General features: G+C 45.4%; 1 protein-coding gene across 4 annotated transcripts in view; it reads left to right on the top strand.

The window, feature by feature from the left end:
* The window catches only part of DLG3 (discs large MAGUK scaffold protein 3), a 434,105-nt gene that overhangs the window by 238,263 nt on the left and 170,409 nt on the right, over positions 1–25,433 (top strand). For all 4 annotated transcript variants that reach the window (XM_075835672.1, XM_075835673.1, XM_075835674.1 and 1 more), the window contains 5 exons: positions 20,371–20,421; positions 21,664–21,788; positions 22,185–22,354; positions 24,580–24,716; positions 24,805–24,949. In XM_075835672.1, coding sequence (XP_075691787.1) covers positions 20,371–20,421; positions 21,664–21,788; positions 22,185–22,354; positions 24,580–24,716; positions 24,805–24,949 — 628 coding nt within the window. The remainder of the gene's footprint in view (positions 1–20,370; positions 20,422–21,663; positions 21,789–22,184; positions 22,355–24,579; positions 24,717–24,804; positions 24,950–25,433) is intronic.

Below are 25,433 nucleotides of genomic sequence, written 5' to 3' on the forward strand. Positions count from 1 at the left end.
GGTGGCAAAACCCTTGTTGGCAAGCACAGCAGTCAGAAGTTTTTTGTAGTTGATGATGAGGTTTGCACACATGTTAGTTGGAATTTTGGCCCACTCCTGTTTGCAGATCATCTGTAAATCATTAAGATTTCGAGGCTGTCACTTGGCAACTCGGATCTTCAGCTCCCTCCATAAGTTTTCGATGGGATTAAGGCCTGGAGACTGGCTAGGCCACTCCATGACCTTAATGTGCTTCTTTTTGAGCTACTCCTTTGTTGCCTTGGCTGTATATTTCGGGTCATTGTCGTGCTGGAAGACCCAGCCACGAGCCATTTTTAATGTCCTGGTGGAGGGAAGGAGGTTGTCACTCAGGATTTAACGGTACATGGCTCCATCCATTCTCCCATTGATGCTGTGAAGTAGTCCTGTGCCCTTAGCAGAGAAACACCCCCAAAACATAATGTTTCCACCTCCATGCTTGACAGTGGGGACGGTGTTCTTTGGGTCATAGGCAGCATTTCTCTTCCTCCAAACACGGCGAGTTGAGTTAATGCCAAAGAGCTCAATTTTAGTCTCATCTGACCACAGCACCTTCTCCCAATCACTCTCAGAATCATCCAGATGTTCATTTGCAAACTTCAGACGGGCCTGTACATGTGCCTTCTTGAGCAGGGGGACCTTGCGGGCACTGCAGGATTTTAATCCATTACGGCGTAATGTGTTACCAATGGTTTTCTTGGTGACTGTGGTCCCAGCTGCCTTGAGATCATTAACAAGTTCCCCCCTGTGTAGTTTTCGGCTGAGCTCTCACCTTCCTCAGGATCAAGGATACCCCAAGAGGTGAGATTTTGTATGGAGCCCCAGATCGATGTCGATTGACAGTCATTTTGTATGTCTTCCATTTTCTTACTATTGCACCAACAGTTGTCTCCTTCTCACCCAGCGTCTTACTTATGGTTTTGTAGCCCATTCCAGCCTTGTGCAGGTCTATGATCTTGTCCCTGACATCCTTAGAAAGCTCTTTGATCTTGCCCCTGTTGTAGAGGATAGAGTCAGACTGATTAATTGAGTCTGTGGACAGGAGTCTTTTATACAGGTGACCATTTAAGACAGCTGTTTTTAATGCAGGCACCAAGTTGATTTGGAGCGTGTAACTGGTCTGGAGGAGGCTGAACTCTTAATGGTTGGTAGGGGATCAAATACTTATTTCTCTGTGCATAATGCAAATAAATACATATAATTTTGACTATGTGATTTTTTTTTTTTTTTTTTTTATATAATCTATCTCTCACTGGTAAAATTAACCTAGCCTAAAAATTCTAGACTGTTCATGTCTTTGACAGTGGGCAAACTTACAAAATCAGCAAGGGATCAAATACTTATTTCCTTCACAGTAGTCCCCCTGTATATAGCCCAGCCCTGTAGATATAGTCCCCCTGTATATAGCCCAGCCCTGTAGATATAGTCCCCCTGTAGATAGACACCCCCCCCCGTAGATAAAGTCCCCCGTGTAGACAAAGTCCCCGTCCCCCCCCGCAGATACAGCCACACTTCTATTACAATTTAAAAAGAAAAAAAAAAAAATTCAAACTCACCATATTCCCGCTCCCACGCCGACCGGCAGCCATGGAGACCTGCTCTCTTCTGCGCAGGTCTCCAGGGATGACTTTCCCTGCCAGTCAGTCAGCGCCTTTCATCGACGGAAGCGTCACTGGTACAAAAGGTAGCAGTCGCTTCATTCGTGGAAAGGCGCTGAATGGCCGGGCACGGAACGTGCCCGGTCATTCATTGCTTCTAATTGTACCTGTGTCCTTGCGACACAGGTACAATTATAGTGCAGGAGGAGGGGGCGCTGGCGCCCCTCTCTGAACTGCGCCCGGGGCACATGCCCCGCTTGCCCCCCCCCTAGCTACGCCCCTGCTTGATAGTTGGGAGGTATGCTTCCACTTCTGGCTTTAGCTATAAAAACTGAGCCAAAAACTGCTTCAAAACTACATGTGTGATCCTGTTTAGATGCAGTTTCTGGTGCAGTTTTTGGCACAGGTTTTTGGGTCAAACACAGGAGTGGACATAAAAGAAAGGAGATGCATCAGTCTTTTCTTTATACATGTCCTTCCTTTTGGATCCAGTTCTGACTTTAGTTTAAAAAAAACTGAGCTAAAAACGACATCAAAACTGTGCGTGCAATCCTGGCTTTTGGCTGGAATCACACATGCAGCTTTCGTGGCAGTTTTTTTTGAGCCAAACACAGGAGTTGATACAAAAGAAAGGAGTCGTATCAGTCTTTCTTTTAGGGCATGTTCAGATGTGTTAGACAATTTCCGATTGGAATTTGCTGCGCATTTCTAGACAAATCCACAACAGAACTGCGTCAAAATCTGCATATGAAACATACAGATTTTGTGGCGGATTTTTTTACAGGTTTCAGGCTCTACATTGCAAAGGCTGAAATTCGCAGTGAAATTCCGCTGCTTCTCCCAAACAGACTGAGCATGCTGCGGAATGTTAATTCCGCACCACAAGATATTTTCTGCACCAATTTTTTTTTTTTCCCCTGCAAAGTCTGCACTAAGTAAATGAAAAAGTCATAGAAATAAAAGAAAGAAAAGCCAGCTACGGAAATTGGCAGCAAATCCGCCACATATGAACATACCTTTAGGCCCCATGCACACGAACGTGCTTTTGCGGCCGCAATTCCCCCTGAAAATCCACGAGAGAATTGCGGCCCCATTCATTCCTATGGGGCCATGCACACGACCGTGGTTTCCATGGTCCATGCATGGCCCAGGAGCTCGGACCGCAGAAAGAACGAGCAAGTCTTATTACGGCCGTGTTCTGCGGTCCAGGCTCATAGCAAATAATGGCCGCGGCCATGTGCACAGCCCACGATTTGCTTGCGGGTGACACTCCGCCCCCGGCCGACCCAAAAATCACGACCGTGCGCATGGCTACGGTCGCGTGCATGAGGCCTTATACTTTTCCTTCTTTTTTGGATTCATTACTGGCTTTGGCACTAAAAACTGCCACAAAATTGTGTGATGCCAGCCTTAAAGGCTATGTACACTTTGAGGGCATTTTTTGTTTTTTTTAATATTCAGATCAGTCAGTGTGAAAAGTGTAACTTTGTAACTAGTCTTTATTAAAACTTTGTTTTACTTTTGGAGATACAGCTGTTCTATATTCTCTATACAGAACAGCTGTGTCGCTCATTTTACACTGAATCCGTCAGTCACACAGACGAGCACAGGTTCACTGCAGATGGTTGGGTACTGGATCGTACCCCACTCTTCCTAGTACCCCTGGTGGCGGTGGGTACCGGGGTAATAATGGGGGTTAATGTTAGCCTTTTCACCGGCTAACACTAAGCCCCGCCTTAGTAATGGATGCTGTCAATCAGACTGCGGCCATTACTAAGGCGGTAGTAATAAAGTTTAAAAAAAATACAAAAACAGAAAAAAATTGGTTTATTGAAATAAAAAAACACCTGTTGTAGTCCAACAGCCAAACTTGTAAAAAAAAAACGCAAAACCCCCAAAAAAACATTAGTAAGGGCCTGTTCACATTACCGCTGCCCTTTCATTGAGGGATTACATAGTTACATAGTACGGTTGAAAAAAGACACATGTCCATCAAGTTCAACCAAGGGATGGGAAAACGGAAGGGAAAAATTTCTACACATAGGAGCCATTCTTTTGTTCTAGGAAATTATCTAAGCCTTTTTTAAAGCCATCTACTGTCCCTGCTGTGACAAGCTCCTGCGGTGACTATTCCATAAATTCACCGTTCTCACAGTAAAGAAGGCTTATCGCCTCTGCAGGTTGAACCTCTCTTTTTCCAGACGGAGGGAGTCCCCCTTTGTTTTTTAAGGGGGTTTTACATGGAACAGGATTTCACCATATTTTTTGTATGTGCCATTAATATATTTAAATAAGTTAATCATGTCCCCCCTTAGTCATCTTTTTTTCGAGGCTAAATAGCTTCAATTATTTTAATCTTTCCTCATAACTTAGATTTTGTATGCCCTTTATTAGCTTCGTTGCTCTTTTATGTATTTTTTCCAACTCCAGGGCATCCTTTCTATAAACTGGAGCCCAGAACTGAACTGCATATTCTAGATAAGGCCTCACTAATGCTTTGTAAAGTGGTAATATTATATCCTGTCCCGCGAGTCCATGCCTCTTTTAATACACGACAATATCTTGCTTGCCTTTGAAGCAGCCAATTGACATTACATGCTGTTATTTATTTTATGATCTATAAGTACACCCAGATCTTTCTCAACAAGTGACTCCCCCAGTGTAGCTCCCCCAAGGACAAATGATGCATGCAGGTTGTTGGTACCCAGATGCATAACTTTACATTTATCTACATTAAACTTAATTTGCCAAGTGGACGCCCAAACACTTAGTTTGTTTAAATCCGCTTGCAATTTACGAACATCTTCCATAGATTGAACATTACTACATAGCTTGGTGTCCTCTGAGAAAATAGTGCTATTAATCCCATCCTCTATATCATTAATAAATAAGTTGAATAATATTGGTCCCAGCACGGAACCCTGGGGTACATTTCCCCCACAATGGATGTTAAGCTTACTGGTCTATAATTACCTGGGGAAGACCTAGAGCCCTTTTTGAAAATAGGCACTACATTTGCCCTGCGCCAGTCCCTTGTCACTAGATAATCTCTAAATATTATGAAGAGGGGGACAGAAATAACTGAACTAAGCTCTTTAAGAACTCTAGGGTGTAACCCATCTGGTCCCGGGGCCTTGTTTAAATTTATTTTATTTAACTTAGCTTGGACTGTATCTACATTCAGCCAATTCAGTATATCAACTGATAGCTTAACAGCAATGGCATCGGCTACATCAGCTGCTCTTTCTTCTGTTGTACAGTTAGGTACAGAATTATTTGGACAGGGACACAATCTTCATGATTTGGGCTCTGAATGCCACCACTTTGGATTTGAAATAAAACAACTGAGATGCAGTTGAAGTGTAGACTTTCAGGTTTAATTCAAGAGGTTGAACAAAAATATCCTGTGAAACATTTAGCAATTGTGACCATTTTACTACACAGCCTCCTCATTTCAGGGGCTCAAAAGTAATTGGACAAATTAAAATTACCAAAAATAAAATGTTTTTGTTTTTTTTAATACTTTATAGAGAATCCTTTGCAGGCAATGACTGCCTAAAGTCTGGAACCCATGGACATCACCAAATGCTGGGTTTCCTCCTTCGTGATGCTTTGCTTAGCCTTTACTGCGGCTGTCTTCAGTTGTTGCTTGTTTGTGGGTCTTTCTGCCTTAAAGGGAATGTGTTGCCAGCAAAACATGTTTTTTTTTTTTAGTTAAACAGTTAGTGTATAGGTGATTAAACATTGTTCTAATTTTTTATTTTTTTTCACGAGTCAGGAAATATTATAAATTGGATTCAATTTATAATATTTCCCAGCACTGGTCACTAGATGGAGCCATTCCCAAAATTGCAGCATTGCATGTGGTAAAGCAACCACATTGCTTTATGCTGCAAAATTGGGTAAAAATCCCTCGCTCTAGTGAGCTCTCAGAATCCCCCCCCCTCCTTTATCCTGGCTAGTGCCGGGAGAAACGAGGGGTTTGAACGGTCTAACCTCCTACACTGTGTGTCGCCATTTTTTGAGCTAACACACAGTGTAGAAGGTTAACATACAGTAGTAAACACACTGAAACACGAACATACATAGAAATAACTTACCTGCTCCAGTCTCCGCCGCTCCCTCCAGTCCATCCGCTCCGTCTGCTGCCGCTGCTCCATGTGCACAAGTCCGGAAGCCGCGACCGGAAGTAGTAATCTTACTGTCCGGCCGCGACTTCCGGTCCACAGTAAAATGGCGCCGGACGGCGCGCATTTCAAATTGAACTGTGTGGGAGCGGCGCATGCGCAGTTCCCACACAGCGGCGTACACGAAAGTGGATGGAATGGGCCCCGTTCGCAGTCCCTATGGGACTGGAGCTGCCGTATTCCATGTCTGTATGTGTCGTTAATCGACACATACAGAAATGGAAAAAAAATGCAGCCCCCATAGGGAAGAAAAAGTGTAAAAATAAAAAAAAAGAACACACAAACACACAAATTAATCCAAACGTTTTTAATAAAGCACTAACATCTTTAACATATTAAAAAAAAAATTGTGGTGACACTGTTCCTTTAAGATTTGTCTTAAGCAAGTGAAATGCAGCTCGATTTGGTTGAGATCTGGTGATTGACTTGGCCATTGCAGAATATTCTACTTCTTTGCCTTAAAAAACTCCTAGGTTGCTTTTGCAGTATGTTTGGGGTCATTGTCCATCTGTACTGTGAAGCAATGTCCAATCAACCTTGCTGCATTTGGTTGAATCTGAGCAGAAAGTATATCCCTGAACACTTCAGAATTCATCCGGCTGCTTCTGTCTTCAGTCACATCATCAATAAACACTAGTGACCCAGTGCCTTTGGCAGCCATGCATGCCCATGCCATCACAGTGGCTCCACCATGTTTTACAGAGGATGTGGTGTTCTTTGGATCATGAGCCGTTCCAAGTCTTCTCCAAACCCTCTTCCTCCCATCATTCTGGTACAGGTTGATCTTAGTTTCATCTGTCCAAAGAATTCTGTTCCAGAACTGGGCTGGCTTCTTTAGATGTTGTTTGGCAAAGTGTAATCTGGCCTTTCTATTTTTGAGGCTGATTAATGGTTTGCACCTTGTGGTGAACGCTCTGTATTTGCTCTCATGAAGTCTTCTCTTTATGGTAGACTTAGATACTGATACACCTACTTCCAGGAGAGTGTTCTTCACGTGGGTAGATGATGTGAAGGGCTTTTTCTTCACCATGGAAAGGATTCTGCGATCATCCACCACAGTTGTCTTCCGTGGACGTCCAGGCCTTTTGGAGTTCGCTTGATCACCAGTGCACTTTTCTTTTTTCAAGAATGTACCAAACTGTGGATTTGGCCACTCCTAACATCTGCGCTATCTCTCTGATGGATTTCTTCATTTTTTTTCAGCCTAACGATGGTCTGTTTCACTTGCATTGAGAGCTCCTTTGACCTTATGATGTGGGTTCACAGCCACGGCTTCCAAATGCAAATACCACACCTGGAATTAACTCTAGACCTATTACCTGCTTAATTAATGATGGATTAACATGGGAATTGCCCATGCAGCCCATTAAATAGCTTTTGAGATAATTTTCCAATTACTTTTGGTCCCTTGAAAAAGAGGCAGCTACATATTAAAGAGCTGTAATTCCTAAACCCTTCCCCAAATTAGGACGTTCAGATTAAAGCTGAGAGTCTGCACTTTAAACCCACATTCATTATATAACTGTATATCTAATATGTTTTGGTAAACATCTAAAATGCAAAAACTTGTGTCACTGTCCAAATAATTCTGGACCTAACTGTATATACAGAGCTAAAGAACCCATTTAGTAACTGCCTTCTCCTGATCCCCTTTGACCAACTCCCCATTACCACTATCTAAGGGTCCTACATGTTCAGACCTTGGCTATTTTGCATTTATATACTTGAAGAATTTTTTGGGATTTGTTTTACTATCCTTGGCCACCTGCCAATCATTTTGTATTTTTGCTGATTTCATTACCTTTTTACAGATTTTATTAAGCTCTTTATCATTTAAAAAGGCTACAGCTGTACCCTCAGATTTGTATTTTTCAAATGCCCTTTTTTTGTTATATATTTCCCTTTTTACAGAAGGTGTAAGCCATGTGGGGTTTAACTTTAGTCGTTTATACTTGTTACCTATAGGAATAAATTTTACACTATAATTGCCCAAAGTAGATTTTAAAATCTCCCATTTATCATTTGTACCATTATTTGACATTAGTTCTTCCCAGTCTATATCCTGAATTGCAGCCCTCGTCCTGAGGAAATTGGCCTTCTTAAAATTAATTTTGCCCTCCCAGCCTGTGTTTGTTTTTTACAGTAAAGGTAAAATGTAACTATATTGTGATCACTGTTACCAAGGTTTTCACGAACATTGACATTCCCAACAAGCTCTGCATTATTAGAAATGACCAGATCCAACAGAGCTTCACCTCTAGTCGGGTCTTTCACAAACTGGTCCATAAAATTTTCCTGCAACAGGTTGTGGAAATTTCTCCCCTCCGGTCTCAACAGGACCAACTCCTCCAGGCACTGGACATTATTGCACATTGGCTGGATGTGTAAGCTGTCGTTCCTCCTACTACACCTCCTGGCAGTACAGACCCTCCGACTACACCTCCTGGCAGTGCTGATCCCCGATTTTCTCTGCTGCTACCTCATCGCTATGATGGAGACGCGAAGACCTGCAGGGGATTTTTGAACCAGTGCCAGATCCAATTCAGTCTGTATGAAAGGGCATTTTCTACTGATGGCGCAATGGTCGCTTTCATCGTCCCTCTCCTCACTGGCAGGGTCCAGAGACCCGTGACTTCCAGGAGTTCCTATGGACATTTCGCACGGTGTTTGAGCAGCCTGGCCGAGTCTCGTTGGCAGCTGCCTCCTTGCTGAACCTTCGCCAGGGAGATACTTCGATGGGCGAGTACGCCATCCACTTCCACACCCTGGCGGGACCGTTGTTGTAGAACAATGAGGCCTTGGTGGCTACGTTGCAGGGACTGTCCCCTGAGATTAAGGACAAGCTTTCCGCCCGAGATCTGCCATCTACGCTAGATGACCTCATCCTTCTGGCTGCCCGGATTGACATAAAGATCCGAGAACGGTTCCAAGAGGCCCGTCGGGAGGGAGGACTCCTTATCCCGGCTCCTACTTTGCAGCAACCCCTGCTGTCCCCATCAGCTGTTCCTCCAAAGGAGTCTTTGTGGATGAACCATGTCAAGCTGTCTACCCAGGAGAAACAACGCAGACGCACTTCAGGACTCTGTCTGTATTGCGGCCTCGGAGGCCATCTTGTGCGTCTGTGCCCCCAAAAGCCCGAGAGCCTAAGGTTGGTTGGAGAGACCCTGGGTGAAGAAGGACTTTCTTCTAAATTGTTCATTCCCGTGACCATAGTGTCTGGAGAAAAAACGCACCGAGTCTCTGCCTATCTGGACTCTGGATCTGCAGCTATTTTCATTCGGAGAAACCTGGTGGATATTCTCCAGTTGCGCACAACCCCTCTGGAGAGGCCTTTGATTTTTGCATCGGTGAATGGACTACCTCTGCCAGACCCGGTTGTAGCTGTGACCAAGCCACTGAAGCTCCAAGTCGGAGCCCTTCATTCCGAGCTCATCTCATTTTTTGTTCTGTCTAAGGCCATCAACCCTGTGCTGCTGGGCCTGCCCTGGCTCTGACTACAGGCCCCAGTCCTGGACTTGAATTCTGGAGAGGTCCTCCAGTGGGGTCCATAGTGTCTCAACCCCTGCCTGGTACAGATTCATCTGGCCCTGCCTCCTCTGCCTCAGTCCTTGGCAGGATTGCCTTGTCATTATTCTACGTTCTCGGATGTCTTTAGCAAGAAGGAGGCGGAGACGCTGCCCCAACACCGGGCGTATGACTGTCCTTTTGAGCTGATTCCTGGTGCATCCCTTCCCCGTGGTAGGGTATATCCTCTCTCCTTGCCAGAGACTCAGTCCATGTCCGCCTATATTAAGGAGAATCTGGAGAGGGGCTTCGTATGGAAGTTTTCCTCCCCGGCAGGAGCCGGGTTCTTCTTCGTCAAGAAAAAGGATGGTTTTCTGCGACCCTGCATCGATTACCGGCGTCTCAACCAGATCACGGTAAAAAATAGATATCCGTTGCCATAGAACTGTTTGATCGCATACGAGAAGCCAAAAAATGTTCTAAGCTAGACCTGCGGGGGGCTTATAACCTAATCCGGATTCACCGGGGTGACTAATGGAAGACAGCATTTAACACCTGTGACGGACATTATGAGTACCTAGTAATGCCCTTCAGCCTGTGTATCACTCCCGCGGTCTTCCAAGAGTTCCTTAATGACATCTTCCGTGACCTCCTCTATGTTTGTGTTGTGGTCTATCTTGATGACATCTTAATTTTTTCTCCAGATCCAATGACTCATCATAGACATGTCCGTCAAGTTTTGCTTCGATTAAGGGAGAATCGCCTGTACGCCAAGTTGGAGAATTGCGTGTTTGAAAGAAATGCTCTACCCTTCCTGGGCTACATCATCTCGGATCAAGGCCTAAATATGGATCCTGAGAAGGTAAAGGCCGTCCTGGAATGGCCACGTCCTCAAGGCTTGAAGTCCATACAGCGTTTCCTGGGATTTGCCAATTTCTACAGACAGTTCATTCCAAACTTCTCCTCACTGACATCTTCTATCTCTACCCTCACCAAAAAAGGCATGAATGCCAAGGTGTGGACTCCAGAGGCGGAATCCGCATTTAATAGCCTGAGGAGTTCCTTCACGTCAGCCTCTATCCTCCATCATCCAGATGTATCTCAACAGTTTTCGTTGGAGGTGAACGCCTCCTCTGTTGGTGCCGGTGCACTTCTGTTCCAGAGAGGTTCCAAGGACAAGGCAGTGGCATGTGGCTATTACTCTAAAGGCTCCTCTTCCACAGAACGCAACTACTCGATTGGGGATCGGGAGTTACTGGCCATCAAGTTGGCCCTGGAGGAGTGGAGGCATCTACTAGAGGGCGCAGTTCATCCCATCCTGATGTTCACTGACCACAATAATCTCACCTATCTCCAGACGGCCCAACGGCTGAATCCTCGTCAGGCCAGGTGGTCGCTCCTCTTTGCTCGGTTCCAGTTTGAGCTCCACTACCGTCAGGCTGACAAGAATGTGAGGACTGATGCCTTATCCAGTTCATTTGAGACGGAGGACACCATGGAGTCTCCACATAATATTATTGATACGTCTTGCATTGTCTCTGTCAACCCCCTGCAAGTTAGAGACATCCCTCCGAGGACTTTTGTGCGCCTAGCAGACAGAGGGAGAATCCTCCGCTGGGCACACAGCTCTAGAATCACAGGTCACGCGGGTACCCGTAATACCCGAGACCTCATTGCCTGTCATTTCTGGTGGCCCACGCTGCTCAAGGACATCATGGACTTTGTTTCGTCGTGCTCAGTGTGCGCAGCTAACAAGGTTGTTCACTCCAAACCTGCTAGCCTGCTCCGGCTGCTGCCTATGCCCGATTCTCCCTGGCAACATATAGCAATGGACTTTGTTACTGATCTGCCTCCCTCTGCGGAATGCAGTGTGGTCTGGGAGGTGGTGGACCGCTTTTCGAAGATGACTCACTTCGTTCCATTGACCGGTCTACCTTCTGCTTCTCGACTGGCCAACCACTTCATCCAGCACATCTTCTGCCTGCACGGCTTGCCTCGGCATATCGTGTCTGATCGGGGGATTCAGTTCACCTCAAGGTTCTGGAGAGCACTGTAAATTTCTCAATGTAAAGTTGGAATTTTCCTCAGCCTACCATCACCAGTCCAATGGTCAAGTTGAGAGGATCAATCAGATCATGGAGAACTACCTACGGCACTTAATTTCCAAACAGCTTGATGACTGGGTGAAGCTTCTTCCTTGGGCCAAATTCTTGTACAATAATCATACAAGCGAGTCCACAAGAACTACACTGTTCTTCATTGTCTACGGCCAACACACACGAATTTCTCTCCCGGTATCCGTTATGTCCGAGGTGCCCGCAGCTGATTATGCTTTTAGGGACTTACTGCAGATCTGTTAGCAGATCCGATCCTCCATTCTTCTGGTGGTCGAACGCATGAAACGTAAGGAATAAACAAGGAGAAGAGACCCTCCACAGTTTTTTTCCAGGTACAAAGGTCTGGCTGTCCTCCAGAAATATCCGGCTGAGGGTGCCATCATACAAGTTTGCTCCCAGGTTTCTCGGACCTTTCGAGATCTTGCAACAGATCAACCCTGTCTCCTACAAGCTTCGGCTGCCTCCTACCCTCAAGATCCCCAACTCCTTCCATGTCCCCCTTCTGAATCCTGTGGTCCTGAACCGCTACTCCAAGATTCCTAGTCCTGCAGTGGCTCCCAGATGTTCATCAGATAAATTTGGGGTTAAGGAGATCCTGGACACCTAGAGAGTGGGTGGAAGAACCTTTTATTTGGTGGATTGGAGGGGATTTGGTCCTGAAGAGAGGTCCTGGGAGCCAGAGGAGAACCTCAATGATCCTACCCTCCTGAAGAAGTTTCTCTCTCGCTCTGGCCCCAAGAGGAGGGGGCGTAAGAGTGGGGATACTGTAATACCCATGGGCGCGGGCCGCCAGGTTTACTCACCTCCGGACGGCCGTAGCTATCGATCAGTGGGACGCCAGCGCTCACTTCCGCTTCACTCTGCTGTGTCCTGTAGGGTTCACGTGCACGCTCGCGCCCGCTCTTATAGGGCCAGCGCACGCACCTGAATTAAAGAACCAAATTAGCCCATGAGCACCCTGGAGTATAAGAAGGGCCCTGCCACCTCCTGCATTGTCTGAGCGTTGTTTTCGTTACCTATGTTCGTCTCTGCAAATGGTCCCTTTAGTGTCTTCCTAGTCCCAATGTTCCCGTTCCTGCTACCTGTAACCTGTATCCCGTGTTAGCCTGGTCCATGTGCCATATAGAGTTAGAGACGTGCTGCGCTGAGTACTACGCCTGTCCTGTCAACGCTTGGTGTCTGTCTACTGTCAAAGTCCCATCCGAGCCTGTCTTGCTACTGTCTGAACTTACCACAGGTACACCTATTTGAACTATAGACTTTGACCTGTGTCATGTTGGCCAGCTGCCATACTGTTAAGGCGGTATGGCCCAGTGGGTCCACGCACTCTTCGTGACACCTCCCTTTGTAATTCCACCCACAAGGTTTCAATTTCCTCACAATCTTCACCCACAATTTGCTTTTTCACACTCGCCTTCATATCACTTTCTGAAAAAGTGTAAAACCCTGTAGATTTTCAGCCCAGTCATGTGAAGAGTCTAGCCATGTTTCAGCAACACCAACTATATCTATATTTTCTTCCAGTATCAAGGCCTCCAGCTCCCCTATGTTGCTTGCTAGACTTATGGCATTTGTGAACATACACTTTAACTTGCCTTTCAATTTTTCACTTTCAGTATCAGTAATGTGATTATTTGACATTATTTGGGAATTTTTATTTTCATTGCTGTTTTGTAACAAAAGGATTTCCTTATCCTGTTGTCTAGTCCTCTCTCCACAGTCTGTTTCTCCCCCCCCCCCCCACACACCAATATAGTCTGACCCCTCTCTAACCTAGCTACCCCTTTATTTTCTACATTGACCTCCCTCCTCAGCCCTAGTTTAAATACTCCGCCACCCAGCTAGAATTATTTTCCTAGCACAACGGACCCCCTTCCATTTAGGTGCAAATCATCTTCAGCCCAGTGCTCTAGGAACCCAAAGCCTTCTCCTCTACACCAAGACTTAAGCCATGCATTTAACTCCCTGAGCTCCCGTTGTCTTTCCTGTGATGCGCATGGCACAGGCAGTATTCCTGAGAATACTACCTTGGAGGTCCTTCACTTCAGGTTGTAGCCTAGTTCTTTAAAATTATTCTTAAGGCTCCTCCACCCACCATGTATTCTATCGTTGGTACCCACATGGACCACGACAGCTGGATCATCACCAGCCCCTCCCAGTAATTTATCCACCCGTTCCACTACATGCCGCACCCTGGCACCAGGGAGACAGAAAACCATTCGGTTGAGGTGTCTTGGCAACAAATTATTCTATCCGTCTTCCTGATTATAGAATCCCCTACAACTACCAATTGTCTTGCTTTACCTGCATTACCATCCCGCCGACTACTAGCTGAGCTGTTCTTCCAGCTATTGGGGAGATCAGTATCCACTAGGGCTGCCATTTCTGAGACCGACATCCTCGCATCATCACCCAACTTGGCAATTTTGCTTGGAATATCAGAAACAGGATTGGCCTTCCTTTTCTTGGACCCCTTTCTACTGCTCCTAACTACATTAACCCAGCTGCTTGACTGATCCTGCTGACCCATGTCTTCACCCTCCAGTCCTACCACACGAACTGCTTGCTCAGTGAGCAGCATGCTCCGCACAAGATTGTCTATCGCCCTCAGTGTTGCATTTTGCTCCTACAGACCTCTAATGCTGGCTTCCAGGTGAACAACATGCTCACATTTGCGACAGAGGAATTCACCCTGGGACTCCGGCTCCAGTCGTGCATACATATGACAAACTGTGCACTAAAGAAAACCTCCAATTTTTCTGTCCATTATCCCAGTTACAAAAACAAACAAACAGTGAACAATTAAAAAAGTAAAAGAAAAGAAAAGTACTTACAGGGACTTTAACTCCTCTTTTTAACTCCGGTTTAATAACTACACTTATATCACAAGCCACTTAATTCAGCTAGCCAAAAACAGAGCAAGCTCAACTTAGGCCTGCAGCCTAATTTATATCACCTGAGAGCAGTTAACCCCCCCTACTCAGCTGCTCAGCAGGAAAGAAGCTGTAAAGAAAAAAAGGTTTTTAAATTGTGTCAGTTACACCCTAGAGTTCTTAAAGAGCTTAGTTCAGTTATTTCTGTCCCCCTCTTCAAATTATTTAGAGATTCTCTAGTGACTGGTATAGTGCCAAGGGACTGGCGCAGGGCAAATGTGGTGCCTGTTTTCAAAAAGGGCTCTAGGTCTTCCCCAGGTAATTATAGACCAGTAAGCTTAACCTCTTCACGCGCTGCGCCGCAACTGTACGTCCTGCAGAGGGCTTGCTTTCGGGAACCGGGAGGTCAGCTGTCCCCGTCATCCAGTCTGCTGATTTCAGCAATTAACCCCATAAATGCGGTGACCGATTGCAGTCGCCGCATTTAAGGGGTTTGAAGCACATTGGCAGCCCCCACGAACTGATTGTGGGGGCTACTGATGCTTGTCTTGGCAATCGGAGGCCAGGCAATGACCTCCGGGTTGCCATGTACGGGAGCCTCGGAGGAGCAGCCTCCGGCCGGTCCTCCGAGGCTTCCTGTCAGTGTGACTGTCACGTCACAATGACAGTCGGATTGCATTACACTACATAGGTAGTGTAATGTACTCTACCAGAGATCAAAGCTTGAATGAAGCTTGGTGAAACAAAACAATTTTTATTTTAAGAAATACTTTTTTCTTTGTAAAAGTAGTATAATATAAAAACCAAAACTATATAAATTTGGTATCACCGTAATTGTATTGAGCCGCAGAATAAAGTAAAGTTTTCGTTTTTACCGCACGGCGAAAGCTGTAAAAACGAAAACCCCAAAAAATGTAATCAGATTTTTTTCCTATATCAGCCCGCAAAGAATTTGTTTTTCATTTTCCCAGTACATTTTATGGCACTTTAAATGGTGTCAATAGAAACTACAATTCCTCCCACAAGAAATAAGCCCTCACACCACTCTATTGACGGAAAAAGAAAAAAGTTATGGCTCTTGGAAGGCGGGGAGTGAAAAACGAAGATAAGAAAGCAAAAAATGAATCAGTCCTGAAAGGGTTAATTCATTCCTAATGAAAAAAAAAAATGTATGACCCCCATGTGGGGTATTTCCGTACTTGGGAGAAATTGCTTTACAAAAATTGTTTGTTTTTTTTTCTCCTTTATCCCTCGCGAAAATGAGAAAATTCAACATTTTAGTGGAAAAAAAATTGTGATATTCATTTTCACGGCCTAATTCTAATAAATTCTGCAAAAGACCCGTAGGGTCTAAATGCTCACTAAAGCCCTAGAAAAATTTCTTGAGGGGTGTAGTTTCCAAAATGGGGTAACTTTTGGGGTGTTTCCACTGTTTTGGTCCATCCAGGAAAATGTTTGAGGGGCTATTGAGGGACTATATACAGGTTTATGTGACAAAAAATAGTATTATAAGTGACAGCCAGTACGGTTTTAACTAAGGACAGAAGTTGTCAAACCAACCGGATTTGTTTTTATGAAGAGGTGAGCACAAGCCTAGACAGAGGGGTCGCTGTGGATATAGTGTTTTTGGACTTTGCAAGGGCATTTGAAACTGTCTCTCATAGACGTCTAATGGGTAAATTAAGGACTATAGGCAGTGGCGGATTAAGTAGACTATGGGCCCTGGGCTGTTACCCAAACTTGGGCCCCCCTTCTCCCCCGCCGAGCCGTAACACTACCTTTTTGTGCAAGCATTAACAAATGGGTGTTACGATTCGCCTTGTCAAAGGGCTGTGTCCCTACATACTGACAGTCTCCAACCATCGCTGACAGTATCACACTGTGCAGGGACACATCCTCCTAACAAGGGGAATGGTAACACGCATTTGTCTATCAGTCCTGGACTGCACAAAGACTTTTAGTGAAACACAAGGATTTCCTATAATAAACATGTCAGGAGAGGGGACAGATTCTCTATAAATCTAGTGACTCACATGTGACGACTCCTCAGATTCTGGTAACTTTTTTCCTCTTTTCTTCTCCATCCGGTCCAGACTTAATGACGACTTCTCCCGGCCATGACCCATTTCTGCAGAATTTGCCACTTAGATGTCTTCTGTTGCTCACTTTTCCAACATTTCTACACCTATAAACGAAAACAAAATGATCATGGTGCCACAGACTGTGTCTCTAACTATAATAGCACCAAACACTGCGCTCCCGGAATATAATTGTGTCAAACACTGTATAGTAAAGCACCACGTGCACAAAGGCCCCTGTATATAGCGTCACACACATCCCCCTGTATATAGCGTCACACACACATCCCCCTGTATATAGCGTCACACACACATCCCCCTGTATATAGCGTCACACACACATCCCCCTGTATATAGCGTCACACACATCCCCCTGTATATAGCGTCACACACATCCCCCTGTATATAGCGTCACACACAGCCCCCCCCCTGTATATAGCGTCACACACAGCCCCCTGTATATAGCATCACACACACATAGCCCCTGTATATAGCATCACACACACACAGCCCCTGTATATAGCATCACACACACAGCCCCTGTATATAGCATCACACACACAGCCCCTGTATATAGCATCACACACACACACAGCCCCTGTATATAGCATCACACACACACAGCCCCTGTATATAGCATCACACACACAGCCCCTGTATATAGCATCACACACACAGCCCCTGTATATCATCACACACACACAGCCCCTGTATATAGCATCACACACACAGCCCCTGTATATAGCATCACACACACAGCCCCTGTATATAGCATCACACACACAGCCCCTGTATATAGCATCACACACACAGCCCCTGTATATAGCATCACACACACACAGCCCCTGTATATAGCATCACACACACAGCCCCTGTATATAGCATCACACACACACAGCCCCTGTATATAGCATCACACACACAGCCCCTGTATATAGCATCACACACACAGCCCCTGTATATAGCATCACACACACACAGCCCCTGTAGATAGCATCACACACACAGCCCATGTATATAGCATCACACACACAGCCCCTGTATATAACATCACACACACACACAGCCCCTGTAGATAGCATCACACACAGCAGTGATGAAGGGAGGGAGTGAGTTATGGAAGAATGAAGGGAGGGAAGAACAGATGGAGGGTGTAATGGCAGGGGGTAGGGAGACGGACAAGTGAGCCCTAATCTACCCGCCACTCTGTCCCTGCCTACTTGCAACGACCCGCCCTAGGCGACGGGGTACAACTGGGCGGCGGTCCCTGCGCTCAGTAAGTGCACGACAAACATACAAAGGAACACAAGCAAGGAAAAGGGGCCGTTGCCCACGGCAACACCGTGAGCAACCAGAGTGGTGAACGAGCCGAGTCAAGCCAGGAGTGTGCGAGGTACAAAACGAAAAGCAGAAGAGTAGTCGGTAAGCCAGGGTCTGTATGGAGCAGGATCAAAAATAGCAGGAGCTGTAGCTGGGCCAGGAAACCACAAGGAAAGAATCACAAGCACCGAGGGAGAGGAAGAGCAGGCTTAAATAGACCGAGGGCGGGAGCTAGCTGAGTCTGGCCAGGTTACGATAGGCTCTCCCACTCCTAAGCCTGCCAGCCTGAATGGTGGAAGCAGGAGTCAGTCTCAGGGATGTATTCTCAGGTGCTGACTGATTAGTTCTGGGAGTTAACCCCGAAGCTGTGCCTGGCAGATCCTTTACAGAGGGAGTGAGTGATGAAGGGATGGGGGTTTGGAAAAGCACTCACCAGCCTGGAGCGCTGGGTAAAAACTTGACCGGTGGGCGGGCCTTCTTCCCTGCAGATATTCTGCTCCTTCACTGTGATAGACGGACCTGATTGGTGGGCGGGGGTCACATGGGCACGACGTCATCAAAGGTCCTTTAGCCTTCAATTCGGAGCACATTTATGTAGAGGTTACGTTCACTATCCCGTGCACTATCCCGTGCACTATTATGTGCAGTTCGGGAAGCAATGGGCCCCCTGAGTGCCTCGGGCCCCGAGCGTCCGCCCGAAACGCCCATATGATGATCCGCCATTGACTATAGGTTTAGAAAGTATAGTTTGTAATTGGAATGAGAATTGGATCAAGGACCGTATCCAGAGAGTTGTGGTCAATGATTTCTACTCTGAATGGTCCACGGTTATAAGTGGTTTACCCCAGGGTTCTGTGCTGGGACCACTATTATTCAACTTATTTAATAATGATATAGAGCAGGAGTCTCAAACTCGGCAGGGTAAGTGGGCCGCATATAGAAAAAATGGGAAGTTGACGGGCCGCATTACTTTCAAATTTGATACAACACAAAATTATTGTTAATAAATTACTTATTTGAACTACTATAACACTATATTACTATAATAATAATACTACATTACTATAAAATTAATACTACATTACTATAATAATACCGCTAGGTTTAAAATTTGAGATATTTCTCCACGTGCTTATTTCAATAATCCAGTTTTCCAGTTTAAGTGTCGCTAAATGCAATCCGGCGGCTCAGTTGGCAGCGTTTGGCAGACACACATGTCAAGATTGGGCAGCCCCTTTTTAGATAGTGCCACTGTACCCTCTGTAGATGCTGCCTCAGTGCCCTCTGTGGATGCTGCCGCAGTGCCCTCTGTGGATGCTGCCGCAGTGCCCTATGTGGATGCTGCCGCAGTGCCCTATGTGGATGCTGCCGCAGTGCCCTCTGTGGATGCTGCCGCAGTGCCCTCTTTGGATGCTGCCGCAGTGCCCTCTGTGGATGGTGCCGCAGTGCCCTCCGTAGATGCTGCCGCAGTGCCCTCCGCAGATGCTGCCACAGTGCCCTCCGCAGATGCTGCCACAGTGATGTCAGGGGCTTGCCCAGAGCTGGAGTCCCGGAGCAGAGCCGCCTGGAATTCCAGCTCTACTCCTGACATCACTGTCCATATATGGACAGAGATGTCAAGGGCAACCCCAGAGCTGGAGTCCCGGGCAGAGCGCTAGTAGGCTCTTCCTGGGACTCCAGCTGTGGTCCTGACATCACTGGGACTCCTGCTCTGGGGAATTCCACAGAGTCCCGGAGCAGAGCATGTACTAGCGCTCTGCTCGGGACTCCTCTCTGGGGAAGACCCTGACACACTGTCCATATATGGACAGCGATGTCAGGGAATTCCACAGAGTCCCGGAGCAGAGCCTGTCCTAGCGCTCTGCTCGGGACTCCGCTCTCGGGAAGACCCTGACACACTGTCCATATATGGACAGCTATGTCAGGGAATTCCACAGAGTTACGGAGCAGAGCCTGTACTAGCGCTCTTCTCGGGACTCCGCTCTGGGGAGTGCTGTCTCTTATTGGACGAATATATATATATATATATATATATATATATATATGTGCATACTAGTCTTTCTCAATCATCAAAAAGTTAATTTATCTCAGTGATTTAATTCAAAAAGTGAAACTCATATATTATATAGACTCATTACACACAGAGTGATCTATTTCCAGCATTTTTTTCTTTTAATGCTGATAATTATGGCTAACCGTTAATGAAAACCCAAAATTTTTTGTCTCAGAAAATTAGAATATTATATAAGCTCAATTTCAAAAATGATTTTTAATACCAAAATGTTGGCCTACTGAAAATGATGTCGACTATGCTATTGCTTCCGGCAAAATGACGAGTCCGGTGCACAAAAGAGACGAAAGGAAACCACGGGCACCAGCTCCGTCACCATTGAAATTAATGGTGATGGAAATGAAAACCCCTGGTTTCCGTCGGTGTCAGTTTGTGTCTGCTCAGGGTCCCGTTCTGACGCAAACCTCAGACGGAACGTTAGAACGGGACCCCAACGCAGATGTGAACAGAGCCTTACTTACTGAATGGGAGCCTGTTGTCAGTTTTGACTATACTAAACTGCTACTGTATATAGGGGCTAGAGAGACATTTCAGAACATATTCATGTATAGTAGTAGTAATAAAACATACCTAAAATAAATAATTTTCATATGTTTTTTTGCAGGTAAACGGCAGCGATGCATTATATAAGTATGAGGAGATAGTATTGGAGAGGGTAAGTTTAAAACAACGTTTCAACCTCACAGGATTTATCTTCTTCCCTTTTGTAATCCCTAATCCAATACCAGCAAACAATTTTATAAACTTTAGGGTAAGTTCACACGTAGCATAAACACTGCACATTGGATTCCATTGTGGAAACCCGCAGCATATTACAGTAGGAGCAGAGTGGAAACAATTTGAACAATTCTCATCCAGACAGTGCGGGAAAAATCTGCAGAGAAACAATTCATAAGTGGACCTACGTTGCGGTCTTTTAATCTGCAGCATGTCAATTTATGCTGCGGAACTGCTGTTCTTCTGTTGCGGGATCTCCCCATTGAATTCTATGGGAGGTAAAACCCGCAATAAATAAGCAAATGTTGCAGATTTTGCGTCAGAAAAGCTGCAATACCGGCGCAAAAATCACAAATGAGAAAAAAAACAAGAATGTGACTGCTACAGTCAAAGGCTGCAGCGGTCACATGGGCTACAGCATTATCCCTGGAGGCCAGGCTGTACTGAGAGCAGAGGGACGCATCGCTATGAGAAGGAGTTAAAGGGAACCTGTCACCAGCATTTCACCTATTAAACCAGCAACACCTGGCGGTAGTTAGTGAAAAAATATTTCTATATAACCTATAATTGTCTTCTTAGTCGGCTCTGTAGCTTTAGTATTCAGTTTTTTAGTGTTCCCACACTGTATGCTAATGAGCATAAAAGAGTCAAATCTTCGTTTGAAAAGAGTCACATCTTCATTCCTCCATTCTCTCCGGGTTTACCCCGCCTTCTTACTTTTGATTGACAGCTCCTCGCATTCCCCCAGCACACAAAATCCTGCGCTTGTGCATTGATGTCCTCTTCTCGGGTGTGCTCACAAAGGGACACCGGATTATTACGATAAAAAGCGCAAAATGTTTGCAGACCATTATTTACAGTCGGAGGAGGAGTTTAGGAGAGGGGATAACGGCAATGAACTTTTGATAGCAGCGGCCAGTGAGGGATAAGTAAAGTTCATGCTGGTGACAGGTTCCCTTTAAGTATAACTCTTTTTTTTTCTGTAGCAGTGTTTCCACAACAGAGATTCCGCCCAAAAAACTGCACCACAATTTGCTGTGTACTTTTACGCAGCGTATCCGCCCTGTGTGCACTTACCCTTAAACTACCCTCATCCCAAAGGAAACAAAACTATTCTTGTTAGTCTTCTTGAATTTTGGTTCATACATATATATATATTATTTATTTATACATTTTGCAGGGAAACTCAGGGCTGGGGTTCAGCATTGCTGGTGGAATTGATAATCCGCACGTTCCTGATGATCCTGGAATATTCATCACAAAAATCATCCCTGGAGGAGCTGCAGCAATGGATGGGAGACTAATGTGAGAGATTCTTGTGGTGGATCAGCAATATTTCCTTAAAGAAAAAAGCAATATTAAGGAAAAATTCCAGTCAAAGATATCCAATAAGATATTGTTTAAAGAAGTACATTGTAAAGCGTCCATGACACCAATTTCACCAAACAGAAAATGCAACTTTCTCCCCCACAAAGGCATCAGTTGAGGTTATAAATGATTTATCATGGGAAGTATACAAACTATAAAATTATCTATCTTGTACACATTGGTATCCTACAGGGGGTTAGTCGGCATAACACTGTGTGATGACTGGAGTTTTTCATTAACGGTATTATTATTATTTTTCTAGTTATAATACTTATTTCACTCTCTATGTTGCTGAATATACCTTATAACCAATTTTGTTTGCTTTTGTTGCAGGGTGACTGACTGTGTCCTGCGAGTCAACGATGTAGATGTAACAGAGGTGGTGCACAGTAAAGCAGTGGAGGCTCTGAAAGAGGCTGGTCCTGTAGTGAGATTGCTGGTCCGACGCAGGCAAAGTCCTCCAGAAACTATTTTAGAGGTTAATCTACTCAAAGGACCTAAAGGTCAGTGTGTAATAGTGAAGAATAAAAAATTATACACTACATGCATGAAAAATACTTTATTAAGGGATTTTATAATATCACTGACCCTTAAGATCTAAAATTATTTTGCATTTTCCCAATGACTTTACCCAGGGGCATAGCTGGGGGGTCAGGCTGGGCATGTGCCCCGGGCGCAACTAGGTGGTAGGGAAGGTGGGCGCCATGGCAGAGCAGCTGATCGCTGCTGATAGGCGCCCTGTATGTCGGACACCAGCAGCAGCGTTCAGCGTTAGGAGGAGCCAGGAGTTCATGCGGCGGCACTCTGACTGAGGTCTGTGACGGCCCGGGAGTGGACCAGTCCAGTCACCTGACCTGTCATCTGACCTCACTGGTCCACTCCCGGGCTGTCACCGACCCTAGTCAGAAGGAACTCCGCCACTGCCTGCGCCGCATGACCTCCTCGGCTCCTCCGGTGAGTCACGTCAGGCAGAGTGGTAGAGGTAGGCTACCGCTTTACGCTCTGTTTACAGTGTAGCGCTATTTACAAGGAGTGGGGAGTGTGGCACTATCTACAAGGGGGGCAGCGGGCTGTGTGTGGCACTATCTACAAGGAGGGCTGTGTTGGTGCTGTTTACATGGGGGGCTGTGTGTGGCGCTATCTACAAGGGGGGGCAGTGTGGCACTATTTTACAAGGGGGGTCAGTGTGGCGCTATTTACAAGGGTCAGTGTGGCGCTATTTACAAGGGTGTCAGTGTGGTGCTATTTACATGGTGGGGCAGTGTGGCGCTATATACAAGCAGGGCTGTGTGGCATTATCTACAAGGGGGAGCTGTGTGGCACTATCTACAGTGGGGGGGGCTCTGTGTGGCACTATCTACAAGGGGGCTGTGTGTGGCGCTATTTACAAGGGGGGGCTGTGTGGCGCTATCTACAACAGGGGAGCTGTGTGGCGCTATCTATAATCTACAACGTTACATATAAGAGGGGGGCTGTGTTTGGCAGTATCTACAGGCAGCTGTGCGTGGCACTATCTACAGGGGTCTGTGTGGCGTGAACTACAAGGGGAGTCTGTGTGTGGCACTATCTACAGGTAGCTGTTTGTGGTGGTATCTACAGGGGGCTATGTGGCGTTATATACAAGAGGGGGCAGTGTGTGTCGCTATCTACAGGGGGTCTGTGTATGGCACTATCTAAAGGCAGCTGTGTGTGGCATTATCTACAAGGGGCTGTGTGTGGCCTCTTTAATTTATTTTCTTCTAATTTATTGTTATGGTAATTCCCTTATAAAACCATATCGCTTGTAAAATGTACAAATAGTTTTATGCTAGAGTTACATTAAAAAAAATTTGAAAAAAAAATTACACCTCATTGATTGGTAGAGCAAGCAAACACGGCGAGGGGGAAGGAGATGTCGGGAAAGAAGTTGGGGGGCGCCAATCTGAATCTTTGCCCTGGAAGCAGGAGAACCTAGCTGCGCCTCTGGCTGTGCCTGAGTTGCCCATGTGATGACGAATTACTTAGAAATGGCCAATCAGGCTTTTAGACTGTGCAAACTGTGGTATGGCATTATTCAGCATATTGATGGATATTGGATGTCTTAGTAGTATAAATTAAGAGATAAATAGCTAAATTACCACTTGCCAGTATATTCTTCTAGAGTTAAAGGACTATCCTGTAAATTAAAACTTTTTAGTAGGGACTGCAAATTAAATAAATCAACCAAAAAAACAATAATTACATATCCTTGCCCCGTCGATCCAGCACTATTGCTCCGGCGGCATGCAGGGTGGTTGTTTACATTCACGTAGCATGTAACCGCTGCAGTCAATCAGAGGGCCCAGCGGGGCTCTGTGGGGATGAATCCTTTTTCTGACATAATGCCAGAAATACAATATATGGCCATTGAGGCCGGCCGATTGGCTGCAGCGGTCACATGCTACGTGCATATAAACAACAATCAGAAGTGCCGCTGGAGTCTCATCGCTCGATCACAGGGGGGCAAGGATAGGGAGTACTGTTTTTTTGGTTTATTGCATTTGCAGCCCCTGATAAAAAAAAAATGTTCACTTAACGTATAGCCCCTTTGAACATGTACTAAATTTATGTGTATTACATACTTTAAGTAGTTTCTGATAATGGGATTTGTTTTACAGGCAAACAAACATAATATTAATGTCAAAGCTATTTCAATAGTGAGTACTTGATGGTACCGACATTGATCTGATAATTTCTGAATTTTCTATAGGGCTGGGGTTTAGTATTGCTGGAGGCATTGGTAACCAGCACATTCCAGGGGACAATAGCATCTATATCACAAAGATCATTGAAGGTGGAGCTGCACAGAAAGATGGAAGACTGCAGATTGGTGACAGGCTTTTAGCAGTGAGTAGCAACCTGCTTAATGATAACTCAATAAAGGAATAGATTTGGCTTTTCTTCATCAGTGTTGTTTTTTCTTGTTGTCTTCCAGGTGAATAACACCAACCTGCAGGATGTCAGACATGAGGAAGCTGTGGCTGCACTGAAGAACACCTCTGACATGGTTTATCTCAAAGTAGCTAAGCCTGGCCCTGTTCATCTCAATGAGATTTATGCTCCTCCTGACTACGCTAGCAGTGAGTATAACATTATTTCCAGTGAGGAAAAAAAAAAGTGATACTTGTAACAAGATGTGGGAAAATGCTGGTCCGGTACGCTCTTTATTACCTGGTTTCTAGTGATTTGGTATCATTCTTCCTGGGTTCTACTGTTTTAGTGCACCAGTCCCTGGTTTTCAGTAACATGATGCCGCAGTCCCTGGTGTCCAAGGTCAGTTAACTTTGCCCCGCTCCTTCACTGTTTTTTGTTTTAGAGAAATGGAGAAAAAAGGTAAGAATGGAGTTGCTGCATTCTCCTTTATAATTCGCAGCAGTGTGTTACAAATAGCAGCATCATTATCTGCCTTGCAAGGCAGGAGAGTCAACTTTGCCATAGATGGCAGCATTCACCGTTTACTAATCATCCTAGCCAAAGTGCTAAAGCAGTGTGCATAACATCCTTTACCCCTTGTAAAACTAGGCTAGGGTGCAAACTAATATGAATAATTTCAGCCGAGACAGA

The sequence above is a fragment of the Rhinoderma darwinii genome, chromosome 8 (genome assembly GCF_050947455.1).
Source record: "Rhinoderma darwinii isolate aRhiDar2 chromosome 8, aRhiDar2.hap1, whole genome shotgun sequence".
Lineage (NCBI taxonomy): Eukaryota > Metazoa > Chordata > Amphibia > Anura > Rhinodermatidae > Rhinoderma > Rhinoderma darwinii.